We start from the raw sequence: 27,231 nt of genomic DNA on the forward strand, positions 1-27,231 counted from the left end.
GGGCATGTACGAAAAATCGTGATATACAATCTTTTACGCACGTGAAAAGTGAAGGCGCCCCTCGGTTGCTGAATTTTTTCGAATTTCTCACAGGCCTCTAGAGTCAAACAGGCCCAGCGAGTTTCGTTTTCCGATCGGCCTCTGTTAACCTTGTCTGATAGGTGCTCAAACTTCATTGGCCAATGGCAGCCATGTTTTTCGATATACGCGTATGTGACTTTTCCGTAGCTATATCCGTTTCCGTGTTGTTGTTGTTTTTCTTCATTTTATAGCGCCATTAAGTGGCCAGTCGCCACGTCCTTTTTCATGCGACCCCAGTCTGAGCCCATACATAGGTGTACCGAGTTTGGTGAAATGATCTCATTCTCTTCAAGAGGGATAGCTGTTATAGTAAAAGTGTCCATGTTTTGGCGCTGCGGACGTGAATCAAATTTTTTACCCCCAATAATTAGTGACAATCAGACTCCAGAGAATCTTTCTGCAATGGTTTGGTTCCGATCATACGAAGAACCTAGGACTAGTTTGCAAAAATAGGTTGCCATGTGTGCCAAGGATTCCAACGATATAAGACACTTGAGCCTGCGACGAACGGTTTAGGAGCTATGATGAGTTATTATGTTATTTTGATCGCTGTAGCGCCACCATCAGGCCGATTGGGGTGAGCCTTGGTGACGTTGTGGACGTACTACAACCCCCTTAAAGTTTAAAGTCTCTACGACTTACGGTTTGCTCTGCCCGATCACTTTTAGGGGAGAATGCTGACCCTTGGAAATTCTAACATGCTTCAAATCACAATTAGAAACGCCAAGTTTAAGTAAGTTGAAGTACTAAATTTACTAAAACTAAAATGAAAACTGAATTCAAAATATTATTAAATACTGTAATAGTATATACATAACATTAAAATATATTATTCTATTCTATTCTATTCTATTATCGGTATATACATTTTCTAATATTTAATATCATATTTATTATAACAATATTTATTTAGCTTTTTTATTATTTTTTTGATTTTTTTTTTATACACAGCTTGTGTTCTTTGTTCAAAAGGGTGATTGTGAAACTGAATCATTTAATTATAATTAAATAAGTTGCTTGTTGGAACAATGCTATTTGTTTCAATCTTGAGTTGTTCTTATTGTGTCAATGCATACGGTACATTTTATTTTTTATGTCAGTTCTTAAGCTTGCTACAGTCATCTGTTATCTAAGTGACATTTGCCAAGCATTTTAAAACCCAGCGGTGGTTTATGAGAAACTTTCGACGTGGTCTAACTCGTGACAGACCTTTGCACAATAATTTGTCTTTTGAATTGTCTCTTTATCTACAGCAGCAGGGGGAAAAACTCCCACTTTTCCAGGCAGCTTCAGGGCTCTCCATTGCATGCTTGGTTAAAGACAGGAGAGCTGGCCGCAGCCCAGAGCGTTTGTGGGTCTAAAGTTAGCAGTTAGTGGCTAGCTGGGAGATGGTGGGACTCTGGCTAACAGCCTGTTCGCATAGTGTCTGCAGGGCCCATTGCCAGTGAGAGTCAGCTTAGGATGGATATGTAGGTCTACTATCTGCAAACATGAGAAGTTAGAACGTAGGCCCTAGTCTTCTGATAATAATGCAATGAAATGGACTACTTATAGTAACTTTTTGTATGATTATATGTGTAGAGATGGAAAATTGTGTTTGGATTGTAAATTAATGACTGTTGAAAACTAAACTGTAATTAATTTTGCAGTTCTATTTGGTGAAGCAAATTATAGGCCTTTATCACACTTCCACGTTTGAAAAGCGGAAGCTTTAAATAGCTTAAAATAACTTCCGCTGCAGCCATAGCACGGGATTGTGATTTATACTGATGTTTATACTGATTTATTCATCTAAACACACTATCCACAGTTTACAATCATTAATCAGGTATGATAAAACAAAGACAAATTATGTCATGTTATTCCAATGCATATTTCATGATTTAAAGTAGAGCACAATGTGTGAGCCCTCTGTATGTGTTTCCGCAATAAAGAGTCTGACCACCTTTTTAATTGTAGAAATGCAAGAACGGAATACAAACAACATATCACATTAAGAAGCATTCGAATTAGAGAATTAGGTTATACATCCCATAAAATAGTAAAGTAGTAAAGAGACTTAAAAGAGTAAAGACTGTACCAATTAAACTATGTTCACTTTGTTTCCATGCACTTAATTCACTTTCACAATCTTTAATTATTAGATCAAACTGAAGTTGTTCAAATATAGGAATATTTCCAACCCGAAGTCTAATATTTAAAAAATTACTGGTTTGATCATCTTAAAGGAACACGCCGACTTTTTGGGACTTTGGCTTATTCACCGTATCCCCAGAGTTAGATAAGTCCATACATACCCTTCACCCACCGCTAGCCTAGCTTAGCACAACATGTAAATAGGAAAATGTTGGCGTTATTTTGTCACTTATTGGGAGCAGTATGCTAGCTGGAGCCATTTACCTCCTGTCTTTGTGCTAAGCTAGGCTAGCGGTGGGTGCGTCAGACAGAGTTATGGCACGCACGGAGATGAAAAGGGTATGTATGGACTTATCTAACTCTGGGGGATACGGTGAATAAGCTGAAGTCCCAAAAAATCGGTGTATTCCATTAAGCGGGTCATATCCTCTGGGTTGGATAGCATTATATTGTAGGCAAGATTTTAGGTAAATCATAATAAATATGCTGCAATAATAAAAACAATTACATTAAAAATAAAATTCTGATTATTCCTCCCGCAGTAACTTGAGCAGCGTACAGATCTTCATGACTGCGACGACACCGTTGCTGACGATTTGCCTCGCTCACATAATGCTGCACAATAAATTAGAAGATTTAAAGGTCCCGTTCTGCGTGATCCCATGTTTCAAACTTTAGTTAGTGTGTAATGTTGCTGTTAGAGCATAAATAATATCTGTAAAATTATAAAGCTCAAAGTTCAATGCCAAGCGAGATATTTTATTTAACAGAAGTTGACTACAAAAAACGGCTCGATTGGACTACATCCCTCTACTTCCTTCTTTAATGATGTCACTAGAACCGTTTCTTGACTAACTTCCGCCCACAGGAATGCTCCCTCAACTCTACTGGCTACTTGCGCACTTCTTATAACTTACTGTTTACTCAGCTCTTATGGTGATTTTCTGAAGTAAAACTGACGCTTCATCTTTTGTGTGATGTACAATAAACTTTATTAAACTCATCAGTACATGTTTGATCATCATTCAGACAGCAGACTTGTAGGCTATTAATAAATAATGGATACATAGCCTACAAGCAGATGACAAATACGTTATAATAACCGTAATTAAACTACTAAACCATACCTGTTTCATCTCTATACAGCACTCTGACTCTGTAGGCATTATTGTCCGACTCGAAATGAACGCCGTTACTGAGAGTTTCTGATATTATCATCATTCCGTGAGATGAATTTTTCCTGAGAGACTGAGCGCGAGCTCATGAAGCTCCGCCCCCTGCGTCGTCCAGCAGCACCTCATTTGCATTTAAAGGGCACACACTGAAACAGCTCGTTTTTCTGAGCCCCAAAAAATGACAATTTAAACATGCTGTAAAAAATGATCTGTTGGGTATTTTGAGCTCAAACTTCACATACACACTCTGGGGACATCAGAGACTTATTTTACATCTTGTGAAAAGGGGCATATAACGGGACCTTTAACATGTAAGGCTAAATATACTGTTTGAAATATTTACATTTTTTGTCAAGTTCAACTAATTTCAGTTTTGTTGTCAAAATTTGGCGTCCGTTTATTGACAATAATGCAGGAGGAAATTCTATTACGCTAGTAATCGGAGCAGGATTTGACGACACAATGACTGTGATAAAGGCCTATTATATTACTGTATTTTCCAGAAGTCACTTTTTTAGTATTATCTGAAACGTTCTGCGATAGGGCCCTATTTTAACGATATGAAACGCAAGTATGAAACACGAAACGCAAGTAACTTTGTGGGCGGATCTCTTTGTGAAATTACTCTTGCGCCCGACGCAAATCTAAAATGGGTTGGTCTGAAGTAGCTACATTACTCATAGGTGTGGTTTGGGCGTAATGTGAAATAAACCAATCAGAGCGTCATCTCACATTCCCTTTAAAAGCAGGCGCGCTTGTTCCATGGAGGATTGCTATTATAACGGCAGATTTGTCAGGCGTATGCCAGGAGCGGTTCACAGCCGAGGAGAGCAACGTTCTCATCAGGGCCGTAAATAACAGAGAAGTGACATTGTATGGGGATGGGAGAAACCCACCCAAATTAGCTTCGGCTAAACAGGCATATAATATTTTGTGTAAATGTGTAAGCTAGATTTATGACTATTTTTTTCACATCTTCATGGACACCACAATGATTTCCCTCGTGTGGAATATTTTTCCTTGTAATTATGTATGGTTTGCAAAAATGTCAACTGCTGCATCTGTGTAGAGTAGAGAAGCAAAGTGTGTGCGCGTTGTGCACATGCTAATTATGGCCAAGCATGTGCCCTTAAAATAGCATCTGAATAATGCGCCACTGACTTTAGACTAGGTTTTTCCTGGTCAGTGGCGGAATTGTTTTCTGGAACTGCAAAATAGCACCAGGGAACTTTTGCGCTGGAACACGCCTCCTCTTTTTGCTGAACCGCCCCCGGGAGCGCAAGTTCATTCCCTAATTTACAGACGTGCGTCTGTGGAGGGAAAAGTCTGCTGTGCGACGGGTGCAAAATAGGAATGATACATGCGTCGGTGTACAAAGTCAATTGCGCTGGGTGCAAGATAGGGCCCATATAATGCTATTAACGTCAAGCAAGCAAAATAGAGTACTTATACATAAAAAAAATAAAAAATAAAAACATGCTTACTGCTTCATGCAACCTCCCAACTGTCCATTCGAGCATGAATTACATTATTTTTGAATATAATAATAAAATGTGACTTGTGCAACGACACAATTTTTCCCCCTCAACAACACAATTTTGCCCCGGTGTGACTATTACTCAGGTGCAACTTATTTTATGTAAAATATTATATTATGTTGTTATGTTACGTTACGTTACGTTTCATATTATTGTTTTTGTTGAAATAAATAACTATTTAAATAAAATAACTAGGTTTTTTTTGTTGAAATAAAATAAAATAAAATATAAATATAAGATAAAAACATAAATGGAAATTAGAAATAACTGAAATAAAATAAGTTGAAGTTGATGTACTGAAATATTAAACCAAAAGCTAATTTAAAATATGAATATATACTGTAATAGTGAATAAATAATGCTTAAATAATATATGAAGAGTTCAGATGCAAAAGCCTCTAAGTGCCATCTGAAATTTTCTCATAGAATGATAATTTTTATCAAGCTTGTATATTTAAATTCAATAATTTCACTTAAATGGCAATGAAGATTACCTATTCATTGTCATTTAAGTGAAATTACTGAACTTAAATATACGAGCTTGATAAAAATGATCATTCTATGAGAAAATTTCAGATGGCACTTAGAGGCTTTTGCATCTGAACTCTTCATATATATATATATATATATATATATATATATTTTTTTTTTTTTTTTTTTTTTTTATTATTATTATTATTATTATTATTGTTTATTTTTTTATTTTATATATATATATATATATATATATATATATATATATATATATATATATATATATTTTAAGTAATATTTAGTTTGCTTTATTTATTATGTTCTTATGTTACTTCCTTAAGAAAATTACTTCCTTTTGCATGGTGCTGCACATCTCCGCTTAAACTTCCACATATACTCTACAGCAATATTTTGACGGATTCATTTTGTATATTAACAGTGCCTGAGATGCCCAGGTCAATGAAGTGAGCTGGCATATGTTTGTGTCTCGGGTGAATCGAAAACGCACCGATACACTTGCCAAGACTTTTTCTTTCTCTGTTCATCTGTTCTTTCTCCACTCACTCTGTTGTAAACACACACAAACACATCTCGTCCTTGCCAGGAGATTCCTCCACCCGCTCTGCCTGTGTTGTATCATCATAGTCCAGGCGTGGAGCTCTGTGGCCCCGCATGTTTTTAATGCTTGTCTCCCCTACAGCTACCAGCCGTCACAATCCTGACAGCTTTGAGTCTAACAGGAGCAGACACACATCACCACTATGTACATACAGTCTACATGCTGTCTACTCGCAGATGCTCCAAGCAGTTATACACTTTTACAGATAGACACAAAGGGTTCAACAGAAAAAAAAATTTTTTTTATTTATGGATGTTTGATATTTTACTCGTAAAGTGCGTGTATATGTGTGTAAATATATATATATATATATACACACACACACACACACACACACACGCACACACACACACACACGTACACATGTATGTATGTATGTATAGATGTATATATACGACATTACCACAATTTTGGTGTTTGGTAAGATTTTTTTTATGTTTTTGAAGGATGTCTCTTATCCTCACCAAGGCTGCATTTAGTAGATTTTTGTTTTTTTTAAATACAGTAAAACGGTAATATTGTGAAATATTAATACTGTGAAATATATCAAATGTAATTTATTCTTGACTTGGCAAAGCTGAATTTTCAGCATCATTATTCCAGTCTTCAGAAATTAGTATAATATGCTGATTTGGTGCTCAAGAAACATTTCTTATTATTATCAGTGCTGAAAACAGTTGTGCTACTTGATATTTTTGTGGAAACCACCAACTAGGAATTTTTAAATGAATAGATATTGAAATGAAATTGAAATATTTTCTAATGTTATAAATGCATTTTGATTGACCCCAACCCTTTGAACAGTTGTGTGTGTGTGTGTGTGTGTGTGTGTGTGTGTGTGTGTGTGTGTGTGTGTGTGTGTGTGTGTACTGTATGTATGTATGTATGTATGTGTGTGTGTGTGTGTGTGTGTATATATATATATATAATATATATATATATATATATATATATATAGTATAGTATATTGAATTAACATAAACCTCAGTTATTTATTATTGTTATTTACTTAATGAGTATGAGTAAATAAAGAGTGTATTTGATGACTGTATTTTCATTTGTTTTTGTTCATATTTTTTATTATTATTATTGTTAGATTTCTATTAGTTTTTCCTAAAGCCTAACCCTGACGTGCTGGACAAGATCAAAAAATACTGTTGCAGTACCACAGTACAATAAATTCATACTCTAAAATGCGCAATAAATATTATTATTTATTGTTTTTATTAATATTAAAACATTGTGATGATATTTTTGATATTTTATTGATAATATTAAATATGATTTACCTTCATTATTATTAAATCTGGTCTCAAAATGGACAATTTGCAGAACAAAGTCATATTAAAGTTGTCCAATTCATTTATATAGCACTTTTCACAATTCACATTGATTCAAAGCAGCTTTACGGATATCTCCATGCATATTTTAAGCATCCGTCCTCTTTCAGCAGGTAAAGATGATGTGCGAGGTGATGCCCACGATCAGCGAGGACACTGCGCTGAGCCAGCGTGGCTCCCAGAGCAGCGCCTCTGACCCTGACTCCCACTTCGAGCAGTTGATGGTGAACATGCTGGACGAGAGAGACCGTCTGTTGGACACCCTGAGAGAGACTCAAGAAAGCCTGGCCCTCGCCCAGGAGCACCTGCAGGACGTCATCTATGACCGGGACTCACTGCAGAGACAGCTCAGCTCCGCACTGCCACAGGTATGACAACTACACCTACGCTATGCTGTTGATCTCACGTAACCACTTTCGACTGTCGGCAGAGAGTCTGGTCCACACAGTAGCGAATCCTGGCCGTAAATTTAGGTAGGGCAGATTCTGGGTCTTAGCGCTAGTTTATGATAAAGCTTTATATTCTAATCGCTGAACACATCAGACTCAGACATACCTTGTGTTATTCAGCCTGAGGGTGGCGCTCTATTGATGACTGATAGACTTTAGTTCACACGGCAAACACATAGAATGCCATCTTAGAATTGCCATAATGTAGTATTTATTGCCTCTGAATGTTGTTTTAGAATGTGGCAAGTTGTGTAGGAATTCCAGTGAGGAAAACAAACATCTATTCTCAGAACAAACATAAAACAAACACAACAGAACTACTGTATATAATGGCTACTCGCATGAGTACATTTAAACTAAAGGATTTATACTTTCATTAATTTGATATGCTACTCCACACATGCCAACTTGTTCCTGACCTGACGCAGACTAATATACACATAGCTAAAGCGGACTGATATCGTCTTGTTCTGGAGCGAGGTTTACGTGAGGTAAAGTGAAAATATGTCGGGCAGCCTGAAATCTGCACCAATGGCTCTCTATGAGAGCTCACTGCTAGTGGTGGAACGGATCACAAAATTCACGGTTCGGATCATTTTCGGTTTTTGAGCCACAAATCGGATCATTTTTCAGATCAGCAAAGAATTTTTTTTTATATATATTTATTTATAAATGTGTCCGCTCAAGGGCAAGGAAACGCGAAAGAGGAATCAATTCGGTGTTCGAGCGCTGTCTGAAATGCACGTCTCTCTCTCTTACACATTACTGAGGGTCACTGTGGTGGACAGTAGGGAAACACACTGAGGTCAGACACACACATTACACACACATTCACCTGCTGTCTCTCAGGCTGTGGCACACCCACACATATCTGGCAGCCAGTGCTGCTGTTCAACTGCGATCTGTTCCACCCCTAATCACTGCAGTTCCATTTTTCACCACAGATTTACAATGGAAATTTGTGGGGCGCTGTAGAGCTGGGGAGGGCCGTCTGCCCCGCTTAGTATCATGATACATGATATATATATATAATTTTGTTTATATGCACGAATAAACAAAAACAACACTCTTAACTCTATCCCCACCAGCGTTTTTTTTTTTTTAAAGTTGCCAGCCACGTCAACATTTTTGATAATTTTCACAAATTTTTCATGGCCCCCAGAATATGTTTTTGTATGAATATCTGAATATGCAATATATCAAAAGAAAGAACAGAACTCTGCTTTTAAACAAACAAACAAAAACTGTTTTATTCTAGCTTCATGCATTCCTTTTTTTATCAACACTTGAATGTGGGTAAGTTTCATTAAAAAAGCAACGTTTTGAGCAAAAAGCTGGAAAAAAAATCACGTTTTTGTCAAAGACTACGTCTGGATCAGATTCAGAAGCGTTGTCTCACAAATGACGGAAATTTCCGTCAATGGCCGGGAAAGAGTTAAATGTCTTAAAGGTGCATTGTGTAATATTTAGGATAATCTGTTGGCAGAAATGCAATATCATATAACTATGTTTTCAGTGGTGTATAAAGACCTTACTTACCTTTTTCCCTAGAATGATGAGCCATTTCTATCTACATACACCACGGGTCCCCTTGCATTGAAATGCGCGGACATTTTTCTACAGTAACCCTGAACGGACAAACGCGTTTCGTCTCTATGTTGTTCTTCGTGCAAAGAAGCTAGCTAAAGTCAACGAATAAAACACTGACACAATGATGAACAAGTAACAATAATATTCGCAATAACATCGTTTTACTGAATAATTAAGTAAACCTAATTTCTTCATTTATCTTTGTAAAGAAACCTCAATGCTTATCTGGCTACTCTCTGCTGTCTCAGACGACGATCTTTTCCTGTCGGCCACCGTAACTTCTGTTGGATGCAATTCGCAAACTCACCACTATATGCCGCTAAAAATGACACAGTGCACCTTTAAGCTAGACATTATATTCCGATAAGGATTTCTGAGTACCAGCGGTGTCGTGGAAAGAAATTATAGATGTTGATTTCACACTCATAAGATACAGTTAGATTTTTCCAGTGCTGAACGTTTCAGTCATTTTTTCCCCCACAGCTGAGAGACTGTAAAAACATGGGCATGCTCACAGCTGGCCATGTGTGATTGCAGCAGCTGAAACTGGTGATACTAAAATCTGTGTCCAAGTCTGTCCTTCCGAACAAAGAGGACTAAAAATCACCAAGCGCGGTTTTCAGCTGCGCTACTATTGCCCAGAGACATGGGAAAAAGCGATGGCTTACGTAATCACGCCTAAACCCAGATTAGCTCGACGCTCAAAGGAAAAGTGTGTCAGTAATTCTAGTCACAAGTCCTTACCACTCTCCTTCCAGAAGTCTCCGTGGTCCTGGTGGAGGAGAAAAATAGGTTTTGTTGTGTGGTGGTTCTCACTTTCCCTCAGTGGAGGGTTTTAGCTTTGCTTACTGTACTGAGGGTGATTGGGTCGATGTTGTAGAGTATGGAAAAAGGGTGTTGTGGATTTGAGTGGCATGTACACTGCCCTTTTACAAGTTTGGGGTCAGAAAAGTTTTGCAAGAAGTCTCTTATGCTCTCAAAGGCTGCATTTATTTGATTAAAAATACAGTAAAAACTAGTAATACTGTCAAATAGTATTACAATTTAAAATGACTTTCTATTTTGATATATTTTAAAATGTAATTTATTCCTGTTAAGTCATCATTTCTTCAGTCTTCAGTGTCACATGATCCTTCAGAAATCATTCTAATATGCTGATTTGCTGCTCAAGAAACATTTCTTATTATTATCAATGTTGAAAACTGGTGTTTTTGTAGAAACTGTAATACATTTGTTTCCAAAATTCTTAGATTTACAGCATTTATTTGAAAAATAAATATTTTATAACATTAAATGTCTTTACTGTTATTTTTTTCTGATCAATTTAATGTATCCTTGCAAAATAAGATTAATAATTTCTTGAAAAAATAAATACAAAAATCACAAACTTTTGAATGGCAGTGTACAAAAACTTCTGTCTCTTTATATAAAGTTTCCATGGAATTTAGGCAATTTTGATAAATGTTTAAGGGTCGCCCTACAATGAAAAGTTTGTTGTTATTTCTGTTCCAAACCTTTATGAATTTATTTTTCTTCTGTTTAACAAGAAAGGAGATGTTCTCTCTGCTCTTTTCCAACAATGAAGTCATTCAGTGATCATGAGCTGTTCTGAAACCTTAGTTTTATGTGAGGAATAGATACAAATTAAGACAATTTAATTTTTTAATTGAATTAACACAAGAAATCGGTGTGTTGCGTTCATTTACTATACTTTCAATATATGGAAAATGGCAGCATGGACATTCTTCAAAACATCTTCTGTGTTCCACAGAAGAAATAGTCATGTGGTTTTGGAACAATGTCAGGGTGAGTAAATGATGATACAGTACAAGAACACAAAAGAGACATGCATACTTCATAAAATAATAATAACTTGAATTACAGATATAAGCATGTGACTCATTTTTTGCTTTTTTGCTATCCAGCGCTATGTGATCATTGTACAAAAAGAGTGGCGGCGTAGACCGGGTTGATAACAATGTATTGATTGCCTGTGTGTCAAGATGGCACTCAGACGCACTGTTTACTGATCATGTGAAAAAATGAGATGTTACTTCTCTCGATCCAGATCTTACACGTGCAAATGACTCCAGTAATTAGTGTAGCAGCGCTTTATTAGCTCTTGCCACATCAACTCCACGCTAATGCTTTATGAGGCTCATTGGCGGAATAAATCTGAAGATGTGTACCAGCAGGAAAGCTTATGTTATTATGAGCTGTTGTAATTGAGAAACCGTGAACAGTGTCTGCTAATGTTTTTTAAACGGCATTGAAATAGATTTTATTCACAGTGATTGTTTGGTGGTGTTTGTAATGGCCACTTTACACAGTCTACACTAATTGCATGATGGATGTAGGCTTTTGCTTATTTAATGAGCTAAATATCGGGTTATTTATAGCTTTGCACAAAGCAGATTTTTTGGTTAATTTGTTTTATGCCTCCTTTAAGCTCATTTTGTATTCATGGAGCTAAAGCGTGGAATGAATGTAAGGGGGGACAATGTTATAGGGTTGAAAAGTCACACAGAGGAGGCAGTTCCCTCACGTTTTACCCGCCTATCATGTTCACAGAGAGTTTGCAATTTAGCCTGAATGTGTAACATTGGAAAGAAATGAACAGACTAATTTTAAACTACTCAACCAATTGGGCATTAGATAAATAATAAAGATATTATAATAGCCAAGCAACAATGTGGTATAAAAAGCTGCACAAATTATATTTGTTGTCTTTTTTCATTTTTTCAATTCATTTTTTCAAACTTATGATTTTGCGACTTTGCTAATGTATGTTTCAACTGCCTTAAATCCCAAAACTCTTTAAACAATAGTTTGGAAATATGTAGCAAATGTGTCATTTACATCTGAACTAAAAAAAAAACAGACTTTGCTTCCTCCACCCGGCATTGTTTTGTAGATGGTAATGTAAACAGGTTGTCTGAATCTGATCCTCGGCGTTCAGACATGTGGAACGTTTCTAAAACAACACTTTGACCTCCTTTAGCGTTTGAAGATGTCTGAGGTTTGGGCTCATGGTTTAGACTGTGCATTAAATCTGGGCTCTGATGAGCAGAGAGATGAAATAGGCTGAATTATCGCTGCAGGGTGAACTCTGCTGTAGAAGAAGAGGAGGAGAGACAGGAAAGGGGGAGGAAGTAGACGGAAGGTGGAGTGATGCGGAGAGGATGTGGCCTGGTTTTAGCCACTATTGGCTATCTGATATAAAGCTGGTACCTTTCTTTCTCTCACACATACTCCTTAACATTTAAAACATTCAGATCTTAATGGCAACCGCATTCCCCCAAGATGCCCTGGGGTTCAGACCATGATTATATCATGCACAGTAATGTCTTACATCCTTCTTTACAGCAACAGCTCTGATAACAACCCTTTAACTGTTATGCTGAGAGGCAGGACACAGGTTTTAATGTAGCTTTTTACCGTCTCCTTAATCCTTGGAATTTTAACAACAACACCACTAAGTTCAAGTCATTTATAGTTCGTTTTATGCAAAAAACAAACAAAAAAAAAACAATCATTACCACTGATTGGCCCCTCTAAGTAACTGGCTGATATACTAGCTGTGCTTTAGTGTGTAAAAGCTGAAGTGTATTTAAACATAAGAACTGGGAATCAAAGTGTAATCAGGGCTCATATCATTTTCCTTTATTTACTTAACACTTTTTTTTTTTAAATGGGAGTTCATTGTTCTATGTATTGTAAACGGACTATAACTTTCTTTAATGCTGTCAAAAATCAGAACCCCCCTTTTTTGTATTTCTTATTTTTCCCTCATTATTATTATTATTATTATTATTATTTTATGATCTAATATTGTTAATAATAATTTATATTAGTAAATATTGATAAGAACAACAATTTATGCAAACAACAAAAAACAATAATAGATTTAGAAATGTGAAAATGAGTAAAAGATATTGATTATTTGTCTGTAATTAACATACAACTGCCCATATTTAATATAATAATAATAATAATAATAAATAAAGATGATGATGATGATTATTGATGATGATTATAATACTAGTTAAGTCAAGTAATAAGATGGATGCTATTCCTAAACACCAGATGAACCATTACTTTGTAGTCTTTTAGGCACAGCCCATTTAATTCTAAGGGTCAGAGGAAGTCTTGAAATAACTAAATTACGATCCCTGTAGGGTGTTTTTGCTGCCTGGGTTGAACAGCTGTTTTCATGTCCTGTGTTGCTCTTTCAGTTTGTCTGGCAGACTCATGTCCTTTGTGCGGTTGAGTTCTGCTTACTCATCAGGCCAAAGTGGTGTGCACACATCAATGCCACCTTTGAGTCTGGGTCAGCAAGTTTAAGAGAAGGAGAGAAAGACAGGACCATGAGTCCGCACTCAGAACACCCATTGGTACCCTTCAGTATCCAGTAAAACAAACAAAACAATAACAATTTGTTCAATTGTTCGTTCATTTGTTCAACTTCACTAGATTACCCTCCAGCTACTCTCATAATGCTGCACCATCCCTCTGTAACTCTCAGTGGGAGCCGGTTTTCCTTGAAGGATTTCACTCTTTGCAAGTGACCGTATTGGCCTGAATGCATAATGTTGATGCCGTGTTTTGATATTTTCCTTGTGCCGAAATGTCAGGTGATGTGTGTGTGTTTGATGTGATGTGTTTGATGAAAATTTGTTGAAATTGGTTGAATGAAATTGTTCTGAATGAATGAATTGGCAAAAAAGAAAATGTAGAGCAAGGACTTGGTTCTACACACAAATAAAGGTTCTTACAGTAATTCCATTGATGAAATATTTTGGATTTCCCAAAAAATCTTTAATGGAGCAGTTCTTAAAGGGGTTATGTGTAAGAATTTTCATATGTTAATTGCTTTTTTATTATCAATGCAGCCGCAGCGCTACCATAGGGCCCGGGTCCACCCATTTTAGGTCCGGGCCCACCCATTTTCTACTATGGTTTTGTACGTTTCTTCATTCGGATCTATTTGCGATCCATTCCATACTAAACAAACAACGCAGTTTACATGCTTCGTCCTTGTTAGATTATTCATTAAGATAATAATTAATAAATGCACGCATAATTATCAGTGAACTTGATAAATGTTGCAGATATGTTTTACTATGCTATGCACAAACAAATGCCTTTCAACAACAAATGTGTGCAAAATTCAGAATAAAATGAATGTGCAGCAATTTGTACAAATAGAGAGTCTGTAGGCCTACTATACGTGTTGTAGCCATTAAATAAGCTCTTTTAGTTTCATATTTGTTAAAATATTATAATGTTATTTTTTCATCTATGTTGATTATGAAAAGTGAACCGCACGAGTAAGATAGGATGCGCAATATATCGGGAGCCATGAGTGGGTCAGACATGATTTTGACCACTTAATTAAGTTTTGTTTTGTAGAAAGCCTTTCTTTGAAGTGAATTTCATTTTGTATAAATTGTATCTTAATTTTAATAATTTTTTTTATCAACCAATTGCCTGGATTTAATAAATAAGAAGCAAATATATCAGACGATATAATCATGGAGGCGCCCGCGCGGTCACTTGCATTGCTCGTGAACTGGAGTGCATCTCATCCTAACTTAACGAAACTCAGCGTATGCCTCACAGACATGAAATATATCTTAAGAAAGCATGAAATGTCTTTTTAACCATTTAAAACTAAAAGAAATAGGCTACTTTCTGATTATGTAATCCATGATGATGTGCATTTCTCTCTATAGGCGCGTTCTCTACGGAGATGGTGATCGTCAACTTCATCTTTACAGCTGTTGTTGCTGTTAATAAACTAAAAATAATAGCCCTATAATTTTATTAAACAATACATTAAAAGAAATTGTAATTGTATTAAAAAAAGCAACAAAAAAAATCCTGTTTAAGTTTATTTTTTGAACCTATGCTAATTACACATTAAATTCAGGTAGGCTACTCAGTCGCTGTCCTCAGTGCCGCAGAAAAGCGCTGAAACGGAGATGAAGGGGAACCCGTTTTTATTTTTTTGGGTTTATTTTAACTGGCCCATCCAGTTTTCTGGAGGCCCACCTACAATCAAAATCCTGGCGCCGCTAGTGTATCAATGTGTGAACAGCTTGTAACGAAACTTAAAAATGAGATCTTCCTGACTTCCTAGGTTGTCTATGAAAGCCTGTTGACAGATTTTTAATTTTTGCAGAGAAAATGAAAAGAATGTGACGCTTACACATGCTCCCGAAAGCCTCTTTTCCGTTCAATGACACATGAAACAAATGTTTGTACAATGTTAAAAGGATAGTTCACCCAAACATTTTAATTAATCATGTCACGCTCATGAAGTTCCACACCCGTAAGACCATCGTTCATCTTTGGAACACAAATGAAGATATTTTTTATGAAATCTGAGAGCTCAGTCACTCCATGTGAATGTGTTCAAACCCTCATGCACACATAACGTACAAGAGACTGAACGTGATGATAAAGTCAATGGCCCAATTTACTCACAGCAAAGTTCTTTTTCGATCTTCGCTTAGAAGTTTAAAAAAAATTGGAAATACATTCGCAGGGATATACAGTTAACGAACATCCCAACGCCGTCCACGCTGCTGAGAGTGACGTTTAGAGGAATATGTAAATATGTGCTCTGCGCGCTTTCCTCTAAACAACAAAATAAACAACAACAAAAATGACAGCAGTGAGAAATCAGTAGTTAAGAAAGCATCTGATCATAGCGATATGGATATGTTTGCACCAGCTCTACAAAACTACTATCAAAACACTGTTATGATAGTTTGATTAATAATGCATATATGAGACTATATAATCTAACTATGCGAGACTACATTTTACATTTATTCATTTAGCAGACGCTTTTAACCAAAGAGACTTACAAATGATTCAAATGAAGACGTTCACCCAAAATTGAAAATTTTGAAAAAATGTGTCATTTAATTACTAACCCGTAAGACCTTCATTCATCTTCGGAACACAAATGAAGATATTTTCGTTCTGGACCTTGAATGTGTTTGAACCATAGACTGTAAAAAATATGGACAAAGCGTCTGTGACGTCACCCATAGACTTTCTGAAGAACGGGTTTGAAGCCGTTTATGGGGGGTATGGGCGGCACCATCTTGGAAAATCTTGGGAAATCCTAACCCCGCCCACCTTCTAACGCAGCGCGCGTCACTCAGCTCGCTCTGCTACTTCGGTTATCTCTGTGTATATTTTAGGCAACGAAATATGTTATAAAACACCATACGAACTCTTTTCGTTTTCATTTAAAGAAATCTTAAACATTATAGCCACACAAATGTGGTTCAGGCAACGCATATTGATTATATTCAACTGCACATAACGTTTGCCTATTTATGAAAAAACAAAATATAAAACACAAACCTGCCTCTTTTCATTTTAAATATAATATAAAAATATTACACATTTTATGGTCCATTTGTACTAAACAACAGATTTTGCAGTAAACAACATTACAGATCATCTTCGTTGTATTAAAATTTAAAATGACAAAACTCAACCCAGTCTCTTTTTGTTAAATTTCAGTTTTATCAATATTAGCCATTATAAAAGTATACGTAAAAGGTATAAGAAGCTATACAAATAAAGCAAACAATTCAGTCAAACATACAAAGTCAGCGCTCTATAGTCTATACATCGGTAAAGTTAAATAGCTTATAAAGTTATGAAACTTCCCCTCAGCCAAAACGATTGCCCAGGGAAAAAAAATTAGATTCACGAGACCAAAAATCGCCCATTAGATATACACAAGACGATATAGATATACACAATATCTCATGTTTAACCACTAAAGAGACGCCAGAGTCCACGGCATTGGCGGCAAACCTCATAACGTCAAGCCGATGAAAGACTGCTCCAGGTGGGGTACATGAACGCCGAGCGCCCGGTCATCGCTGGATCAACTGGATAAAATTTTCATAAATCTTTAAATAAACCACAGATTTGAGCTTTAAACAACTACATTCTCGCCTGAAAAACTCTTAAAACTACATTTCATGATACACAAACAGTAGTATTATATGTCAACTGTATTAAAAAATGGCGCTTCTTGTTGTCATTCTCCGTGGCGCTGCCTTGTCAGCTGTCAATCAAGCTGTCACTCAAAGTTAACCACGCCCTTATTGTCATATATTTTATATCTAAATACGATCTAAACTAACAAGTTAGAAAAAAATTCACCCCCCTCACAGTTGTCAGGCACTCGGAAGCTATCGAAAAATACAATAAAAGTCCATGGGACCAACTTGTATAAACATGAATTTATGCTGTGAAAACTGACATTTTAACATGGGGGCTATGGACATTTGCTCCCTTTTGGGACCTCCCTCTAGCGGATTTTCGATGTATTGCAGTTTTTCGCACTTCCGGGTAGGCTTCATTTTTCAGATCAGAATGTTGCCGCTTGCAAGCACGAGCAATAACTTGTTGGCTGCAGTTCACTTAACTGCCACCGGTGTCGCTAATAACAAGGGTTTCTTAATTCTACATATAGCCCCTTTAAAAGAACCATTGCATTTTAAGATGTGGGTGTTGCACTCCGAAGTAGAGTCAGATGAACACTTTCGCTCTTAAGCAGACTAATTGATTGGAAAATTCCTGCATACGTCACCAGAGAGAAGTCTGATGTTTTCATTGGAAGGTAAAATATCCACAGATGAATTGTTCACCATAAGATCTATAACATGCATTAGAAAATTCCATTTCACAAGCTGTCTTTAACGTGAAATGGCATTGTCCACCCATTTTCACTTCCATAATGTGACACATTTCTGAGTTTAACTAAAGTGAAAACAGAGCAGGATTCTGCTTTATCCATCGATAATTGATTAGATGGTGAAAAGTGGGTGTTCTGTAGTGAAATGGTGTTGGTGTGGTGTAATGGTCCTATTGCATTTATCAGCAACTGAGTCATTAGAGAGACACAACATGTCAATTTACTGAGTCCCCCATCATAAATCATGCACGTCCTCTTCATTTATCATCGTTCAATCTCTTACTGTCCAATCATTGCGCCTGGATTGTCATGGAATGTACCATTAGGTTATGGGGATGTTTGATTTGCTTGTGGAAAGTCAGATGATTAAGTGAAAGGCAAGAAACACATGAATAGATTCTTATCTCCATTTCTCTTATTCTCTTTCCCTCCTTGCGTTTGACTCTTTCTCTTTCCTTCCTCTGGGCTCATTCAGTCAGCTGGTTTCCTCCATCGCAGCACATGATTCGATGTGATCGTCAGTTATTGTTTGTGCCCTACTTCACTCGACCCCTTGGCCACATGAACACTTCATACTAAGAGAGTGAGAGAGAGGAAAAATCCAGAGAGGTTGAAGGAAAACCATAACATCATGCTTGGTATTTGTTTAAATGTTGTTTGTGTTGAGCTCATACATTTCTATGTAAATTTTGTCATGACCTTTAATGTTTAAATGTGTGAATGATACGTCAAAATGTGCCACGTAAGGATGGTGGTGGGTGGGTGCTATTGCTTTTCTATGTCATTAGACTTACAATTCTACTGGAAGACAATAAAACGAGTAAAAAAAAAAAATCGATACATTTTTTACTGACCCCAATCTTTTGAACGGTAGTGTATGTATCGTAGCTTGTCTCAACTTGACCATTATGAAAAATATATTTGGCCTGAGAACACAGTTCAATAAAATGCTACTAATACAATCCAAGCACATGAATACTGTATATTGTTACAGGAATAAAGACAGTTTATTATAGTGTTGTGTTCCTACACTTAGCTTAAATTAAATATGTATCTTATTAACAAGTCTAGTTCAGAAAAATACAAATAATACATTATGAAGTTCCTATTGTTTGTCATCTATTCTTGAAACGCCTGCTTTTATGTTTTATATTTAATGCAGTGAAGAGCTCTCTATCTTTCAAAGTGCGCACATTGACAGCGTTTATTAAAATAGAACTTGGGCAAGGACCAAAATAGACACCGGCATCTTCATTCCCTACTTCATTCTGTTATCAGTTGGCCACTCATATGAATGACTGCAAGGCATGATGGGAAGTGGCTGGGCACATCCCACGGGCATTCATCAAGTTGTGATTGACAGCCTGGAGAGAACGAAAGCCCTGCAGATGTCGTCCGCTGCGCTCCACAGCTCTTTCTGTTCACTATCCTCCTTAGAGTTCTCCTGTCCTCATCTCATTTTACCCTCATGTTGTTCCTAACCTGAATAATGTACTTTCTTGAGGGAATACAAGTTATCTTGAAGAATGTCCTGGCGGCTCTTTTCTGTAGAATGAACATGGATGTGACCACATTCATTTGAGTTTGTAAGGATATGAGGGTGAGTAAATAATAAAGAGTTTTCATTTTTAGATGAAAAATCCCTTAAGTGGCCTATAGTAATGAAGTACGAATGCTTTAGTATGTGCGCAATGTCCATTAGTCCATTGATTCTTGGAAACATCAAAGACAATTTCTCACAATTTACAGTCTTGTAAACTGATTTAGTTTATTGGTTGTAAACTGGGTAGGTCATGCCATGCATTTACTTTAAAGTTCATTTGTACATCATATAAGGACAGATTCTACAATTATCATCAACAGATTGGCTCTATTTTGGACCGATTCAGCAGTCTGTGTGGCACCTTTAACACGTGTGACTCATAGGTTTATATTTAACTTATGGTGGCTTAATGAAGCCTTTGAGATGTATAACCAGACATCTTGACCATTTGAATGATGTGAATGATGTAGAATATTATGTTAAGATTACATTTAACATCCATTTAGCTACTAGAAGTCTTAGGAAATCTGACCTTTTTGGCAGAGTAGGAAGTCCTGATGTCATCTACCTACACCTTTCACCATTACAAACCAAATTAATGTTTTATATTGCTGCATGCACCACTTTTTTTTCAATATCCCACTTTTTTTAATGGGATATTACCAATTTATAACACAGTAATAACATATTATGTGTAATATGGACTAATGGCTAATGCTTCAAGATTGTACAAAGTAACTAATTAATTTGAAAGCCCTCTATTTAGGCTAATTATGGATTATTTTTGTTTAAATTGTTGATGATGTAATCGTTAGAAGCCATAGCAATACACATTTGATCAGTCTCAAAGTGCTGCTAACCCAATCAGCCATGTCCGGTCTATGAATAGCATAGAATTACTGATTCACAGACGTAGAATGGGAGCTGATGTTTTGTGCGCGCAGCTGGCCGTTAATGGATACCTTTTAACTTCAGACTGCCTCACTTCGGAGCCATAAATAGATGATGATGTCACAAACACTCTGCTTGGAATGCTTAAATAACAATGGGAGATTCAAATGAAGACGTTCTCAGTTGAACAGCCATCTGCATTTCAGTATAGTTGCCCTTGCTGACCATTTGGCACTGCAAAACCTAACATCACGAGTGTTATGAAAGCCATAAAACCAGTGGAAACAGATTGAATTTAGTCTGTAAACGTGAACAGCTTTATAAGAACAGATTCATAAGAGATTTTTTGAATTCCTTCTTTGTCCCTGCTGCTGTTTTGAAGGCCAGATAATGTCTTTCAAACATTTAAATGCACCAATGTGAATCTTTTAACAGCTTCTACTGTCCTTATTGCCACATACTCAATGTCTCTCTTTCTATGTAGCTACATAACTATTTAAGGAGAAAAATGTGTCTTTTTTTAAGTTGGAACGGTGCAAACCTGCATTAAATTCGATTTTTACAAACATTTAGATGTGATTTAAAACATTTTTTTTTTTTAAATGCTTTACAGTTTTGCGCATCAGAACACGTCTTGTCATTTGCTCACCCTCATTTTGTTCCAGACACAGATTTGTGTTTTCGTTTTGGATGAACTATCCCTTTAAGACATTTAATGTTGAGAGGCGCATGTGTTGTGTTTTTTGCTTCAACACCTAATGTATGACATAAAGACATCCAGACTAATACTTCAGCAAAATCCCAAAATAAATCCTACCTACAACAATGGTTTCTATCAGGCTACAACAATGGTTTCTAAATTCAAATATTTGTGTTTTTTCCTTTTGCAACTACAAAATACTAAAGTGATTTGAGTCGGATAGGCAAAACATTCTAGTCTGAACAAAGCCTTAGTTGTTGAAAAAAATATTTTGGTATTATGTGGATGATTACATCCTTACTATACCAACTGATGTAGATATCCTAACAGTAACAGTGTGGACAGTAAGCCTTAAAGATTAGATTTGAAATACAGTTTCAGTGTGAATACAGCTTATTTTGGCTTTGCGCTTAATATTTTAGCACGCAACACATATAAAAGTCTCATTTCGCAATGTTCATTGTCTAAATAAAGATTTAGTATTGATAGTAATGGTCTGTCCCTGATCACGGCATGGGGCTTAACTCCAGATAGTTGCGATGAATACTCAGGATCAGGCCCGGTGTGGCCATTGGGAGAATCGGGAGAATTCCTGGTGGGCAGTTCATAAATTAGGCTGGTGTTGTGCCGAATTTTTTCACCGGCAGTACCACTTCGACATAAAGGCAGTGTTACGCGGGACGCGTCTCTAATTAACTTTCAATGAGAGACAAACAGAATAGGCAAATTGCAGGTGGTTCTAGTAGCGGTGAAGACTTGTGCGCAGGCGGTCCTCGTGCACCTAAAAAATCCCGGCTTTTGAGCGTGCACAGCTCTTAATAGTGGTTATAGCCTAAACATTATTATATACCATATATTACACATGCAGTAAGGGGAGCCACAAGATTTAATAATGGGGGGAAAAATAATTATCAGTTAATGTTTTTAAAAACTCAGTAAATGACAACATTTTTGTGAGGCAATCAGTCCCTTCTTTGCAAATCATCAAGACAGTAGCAAAGTTTTTATACAGTGGTGTAACATGACATTTTATCGACGAGCATAGTTTAATCCATACTGCTGTGCTGTCTTGATATTCATTTCAAATTATTTGACTTTTTAATGTGTATGTGGAGTATTTTTCAGCTATGCTTATTAATAAATTTGATTGTAGAATGTTTGCGTGAGTATGCAAACATATTTTAGTATGTTATTTGTTCTGTATATTCCTGTTGATGCACATGAGTAAAAAAAACAAAACAAAAAGTTCCTTGGGCTGAAAATGGTGGCCCTTCGGCCCTGCTCACGATGTATAGTAGTTAGCACTCATATCTTTGGCTACTGTGCTTGTCTGTTTCTCTTTGTTTTTCCCCCCTCTCTCTTTCTTTCTCCCTGAGCCCCTGTGTTGTGATAATTACAGCCTGGCTCCCTTCATCGCCAGGATTTCTGCCCACCCACAGCGGGCACAGCTGTTAAACTCGTACATCCAACGCCAAGCGCCCACAGCCCACCACAGCTGCCGTCAGGGTAATCAGTGCACAGGTACTCCACCGCGCCAGTCGGCTGCTACCACCCCTCTAGCTACAGACCCCCACATTATCATTACAACCTGTAACCTTTAAAAACCACCTCTACGAGACTGATTGCAATTCCCCTGCTGGTGCACAGGTGGTGTACAGGTTAAAAGGTTTAAGCGGGATTAGGTTTATTTTCATTGTGTCAGTGGTCCAGACAGTAGTTATTGATTTATTCAAATGTATTACTTCAGATAAGGGAGTCGTTTGTTGCATCTTCTTCCATCTCGAAGAAATGAATAAATTCTTCAGTGAGAAGTGTAAATATTGATTGGACTTTGGAAAGGTGGCGTTCCTAGGGGGTGTCTTGGAAGTATCACTGTAACTGAGACTGTTGTATTGTTAATCTGCTCTTGAGACCGTCGGCCGTCAGTGAGCATCTGTCGGGATAGTTTTTGCAGTGTGTTCCAAACAAGTCAGCACACGAGAATTAGAGCAAAGTGCTGAAAGTGAGCAAAGAAGACAAGACGTTAGAGAGTCGGCTTTTGTTGCCTCTAGTTCTTTGACGTCAGCTTGGCGTGTGTCTGCCATTATGTGTGGACGAAGAGGAGTGCCTCTTAAAATATAAAATGAAGGTTTATTATCAATTTATTAATTCACTTTTCTAATTAACAAATAAAAGGACATTCATTTTTGTAATGAAGAAATATTCCCATATATATATATATATATATATATATATATATATATATATATATATATATATGTGTGTGTGTGTATATATATATATTAGGGGTGTAACGATACACAAAACTGACGGTTCGGTACGCCCCACGGTTTTGACATCTCGGTTCGGTTCAGTGGAGTGGGGGGTTTAGAAAGCTAAAATTGCTGCTTCTTTTTTTTACAGTGGTTTAATGAACAAATTCTGTATTTGTCTTTAAAATAATTCAATTACAGTTAAACTTTTCGCAAGGATAAAAAAAAAAAAAGATCTGCTAAATGCTGTAAACTATATAGGGAGCCCACTCATTACTATAACCTTAAAGGTGAACAACAGAGCCTAGACTTTTAGCCTAATTTCAGATACTATTTATTTTTAGATATAATAATCACTCAACACATGAAAACATGTAAACTGCACATAAGGCAGTTTTCTCATTAACATGTTTTCTACTCTAATTTGTTATTGAAATATAAATATTTACACAGTTGCTGTCATTTTCATGACAGATATTTAAAACATAGGCTACATTAAATAATCAAGATATCAATCATTAACATGTTAAGTAAAATATATTATATAGGCTAATATATTGCATTTATTTAGTGCAAGAGTTCATTTAGGAACCAACAAGCTGTGGGCACTGAATGACTTGCCTGAGGTAAATATAAGGCTATGTGACAAACTAAGACGTTTTATTGGCGTCTTTCCGCTGCTGAAACACTGATTGATTGATTGATTACACGAGTTATGATGCCTTTCAGTAAGTATACTGTATCTTTCAACATACCTTCAGGTGTCCATTTATGTTTATTCTGTAACTGAGGAAGAGAAGATCGCGTTTACTCGCGCTCCGCGCTGCCGCTTTAAATGAGGAGCCTAGTATGGGGATCTGTCACGCCACATCAAAGAGCGCCAAAACGGCATTTATTGTTTGAATTTCGTGAACAAATAGACAGAATTTGAAAGATTACACCTTGCTTATTATCGAAAGTAACAAAATACGGAGCTTGCTATTATGGGGTGTTAATGGTGGTTAGGCTATAACGCTGTATTCGTTGTGTACACATAAGACATGAGGTCCGCTGGGCCGGGACAGCAGGGGGCGGGGCGTCCTCGATACGCCATGAGAGTATCGCGATACGTATCGTGGGTGGTGTATCGCGGTTTTTCGGTTCGGTTTGAATATCGTTACACCCCTAATATATATGTATATGTGTGTGTGTATATGGTATGCAATCCCTCAGTATATTCCCTATACTTTCGACACACACCTGCACTCATATCACAGTATTTATCTCATTGTCATCCAATAATATCGGAATACTCTGCTTTGTATCAACAGAAAATTGTCAGTGAATGAGACTGATATAACAGAAAGCAAGCCCCAGGAAAGCAGATACAAAGTCGATGCCTTAACACAGGCGGAGGATATAAATAAACATGTCTGATATTTGTCCGTCAGGCCTCTGATTCTGTTTCTGTGTGAATGTGCCCATGGCTGTAGACAGATCTCATAGGACATCACAGTCTTCCCCATGCCGAAGCTCTCATTTTCTCATTGACAGGTCAGCAACATACAGGGACGGCTGTTGGTTAACCATGTTTGATTGTGCATATTAGATGCAGGCTCCCTGTTCCTCATGCTAAATCGCACGTTTTTGAAAATGCACCCAAGTCATATTCAGTACATGCTAAGTAGGGGAATTTGGGCACAGCCAATGGTTTTGTGAATGTGCCTGCAGCTGTGTTCACAGATGTATGCTGGAAACACGGCACAGGAAGAGAGACAGCGGATTCTTTTATTCCGCTCTCTCACTTTGTTCATGTGGGGCGGGGATACAGCAGGGGGATTCCTTTTGATTAAATAAATATGCAGCGTGCATATTCTCACTAAAAATGGAAATGAAGTCCTAGAACGTTCCCACACAATACACAGGGATTCTCGCAGATTGTTCTTGGTTGGGCCTGTCATGTCAGGGATCTCTCTTACCTTTGAGTTGTTTCCTCACAAACATGTCGCATGAGTTTCTCAAGATGTAGTCATTCAGTCATTTTCTTCTTAAGAAAAGAATTGACAAATTATTAAGAATTTGTCAAGAAATTAACTTTTTTCTTAAAATTTTTTGTGTGAATCCAACCCATTTGTTAGTTCTTGTTGCATCCTATGGGGGATTTGCTCTTCATATCTAGGGAACACTTACAAAAAAAGTATCCATAACATCCTAGCAACTGCACCCTAAAAATCACCTTAGCAGAACATTAGGGGGGCTGTGGTTGTCTGCAGACCCATGGACCATGATAACAGATGCCAGTTGTAGAATATTTACATGAAATAATCATGCAAAAGTAACATTCAAAGAAATGAGTGTAACTAAAATCTAAAGCAGCACGAAAAATCAAGGCATCATCGTCTCCTACATTTCTCTGAAGTCTTCTGTGGTGGGCGTTATGATGCATATTCAATGGTCTTAATTTTGCCTTAAGATTTAATTAAAAGCCATTTGGTGGAGAGGTGAATGAAGTAAAAGATGTGTGTGCATGAGGCAGCTCTGCAGTCATTTAGCAAGGGTGGGCTGTAATGACGGCAACAGGGACATCTCAAGGGTCACACCCACAGCGATGAGCTCACAGCAGTTTCTAATTCTGGATGTCAATTACTGTTTGTCTCTGTAGGTTCTTATTTGGACATATTATGCATGTCCGTTCCTTAAATGTGTGTGCTTTGATGGAGTCTGTGCTGTCTGCATGGATGTAGCACCCAAAGATCTTTCAGATTAGTGCGGGACCTGTGAATGCTGTTTCCTGTGCCATCCATGTCGTACTTCTGAGTATATAATCTAAATGCCAACTTGATTCGATTGAAATATCAATGTAGTAGTGGTCCCTTTTTTATCTGACATAAGCCAATCAAATCTATCAAATTATCTACTAAGCTTAGTGACAATTGTGCAAGATGTAATGAAGTATTTTTTTCTTTAATTTTTACATATCAGTAGAACTTCATGTGGCCATGCATTTCTGCCGTTGTCATCAATTAGAAGATAGGAGGAACAAAAATAACCCAATGAGATTTTCATTAGTGACTTCTCATTACAATGCTGCTGTGAGTGACACTATGAACTGCGTTGTTTTCTGCAAATATTCAAGGAAAATCAGCAAAATAATGGGGGTAAATAATGCAGACAAAAATTTGTTTTCAAGGAAATAATGTGAATGTTTTTTTTTATGGGCAATAAAAAAATTGGAGATTGTCAAGTGTGGAAAAAAGACAAATCGTCTGCCAAATAAATAAATGTAAATGCACATGAATACATGTAGTCTAGAACATTATAATGTCATCACATTAGTCATTGGGAGTGACAAATGCATGCACATATTCTCTGAATAAAAATATATATTATGAAGTCATCCAGTCGGAAATGTGAATATGAAGAGTTAGTTCTAGAATACAGGCAATGCTGTGTGTGTGTGTGTGTGTGTGTGTGTGTGTGTGTGTGTGTGTGTGTGTGTGTGTGTGTGTGATGGTCAGAACAGAGAGCCTAAAGCATTTAAAAAAGGAATGAGACAGCTGTATGACTGACAAGCCCCTGCTAACTAGGTCACGAGAGAGTGAGAGAGAGAGAGAAGGACTAAGAAAGAGTGGGCTTGGATGAGAGAGATAGCGTTGCAGAAGAGAGAGAGAGAGTCATCAAGCACAAGAGACCAAGAATATGTCCACAGCTATCAACAGACCCACTCAGT

General features: G+C 37.0%; 1 protein-coding gene across 11 annotated transcripts in view; it reads left to right on the forward strand.

Moving 5' to 3' along the window:
- ppfia2 (PTPRF interacting protein alpha 2) overlaps window positions 1–27,231 on the forward strand; it is a 199,689-nt gene that overhangs the window by 44,046 nt on the left and 128,412 nt on the right. For 9 of the 11 annotated variants that reach the window (XM_079870217.1, XM_079870220.1, XM_079870218.1 and 6 more), the window contains one exon: window positions 7,474–7,731. In XM_079870217.1, coding sequence (XP_079726343.1) covers window positions 7,483–7,731 — 249 coding nt within the window. In that variant the 5' untranslated portion in view covers window positions 7,474–7,482. The remainder of the gene's footprint in view (window positions 1–7,473; window positions 7,732–27,231) is intronic. The other 2 variants (XM_079870219.1, XM_079870221.1) reach the window with 1 other exon arrangement.

The sequence above is a fragment of the Squalius cephalus genome (genome assembly GCF_949319135.1).
Source record: "Squalius cephalus genome assembly, chromosome: 4".
NCBI classification, from domain to species: Eukaryota; Metazoa; Chordata; class Actinopteri; order Cypriniformes; family Leuciscidae; genus Squalius; species Squalius cephalus.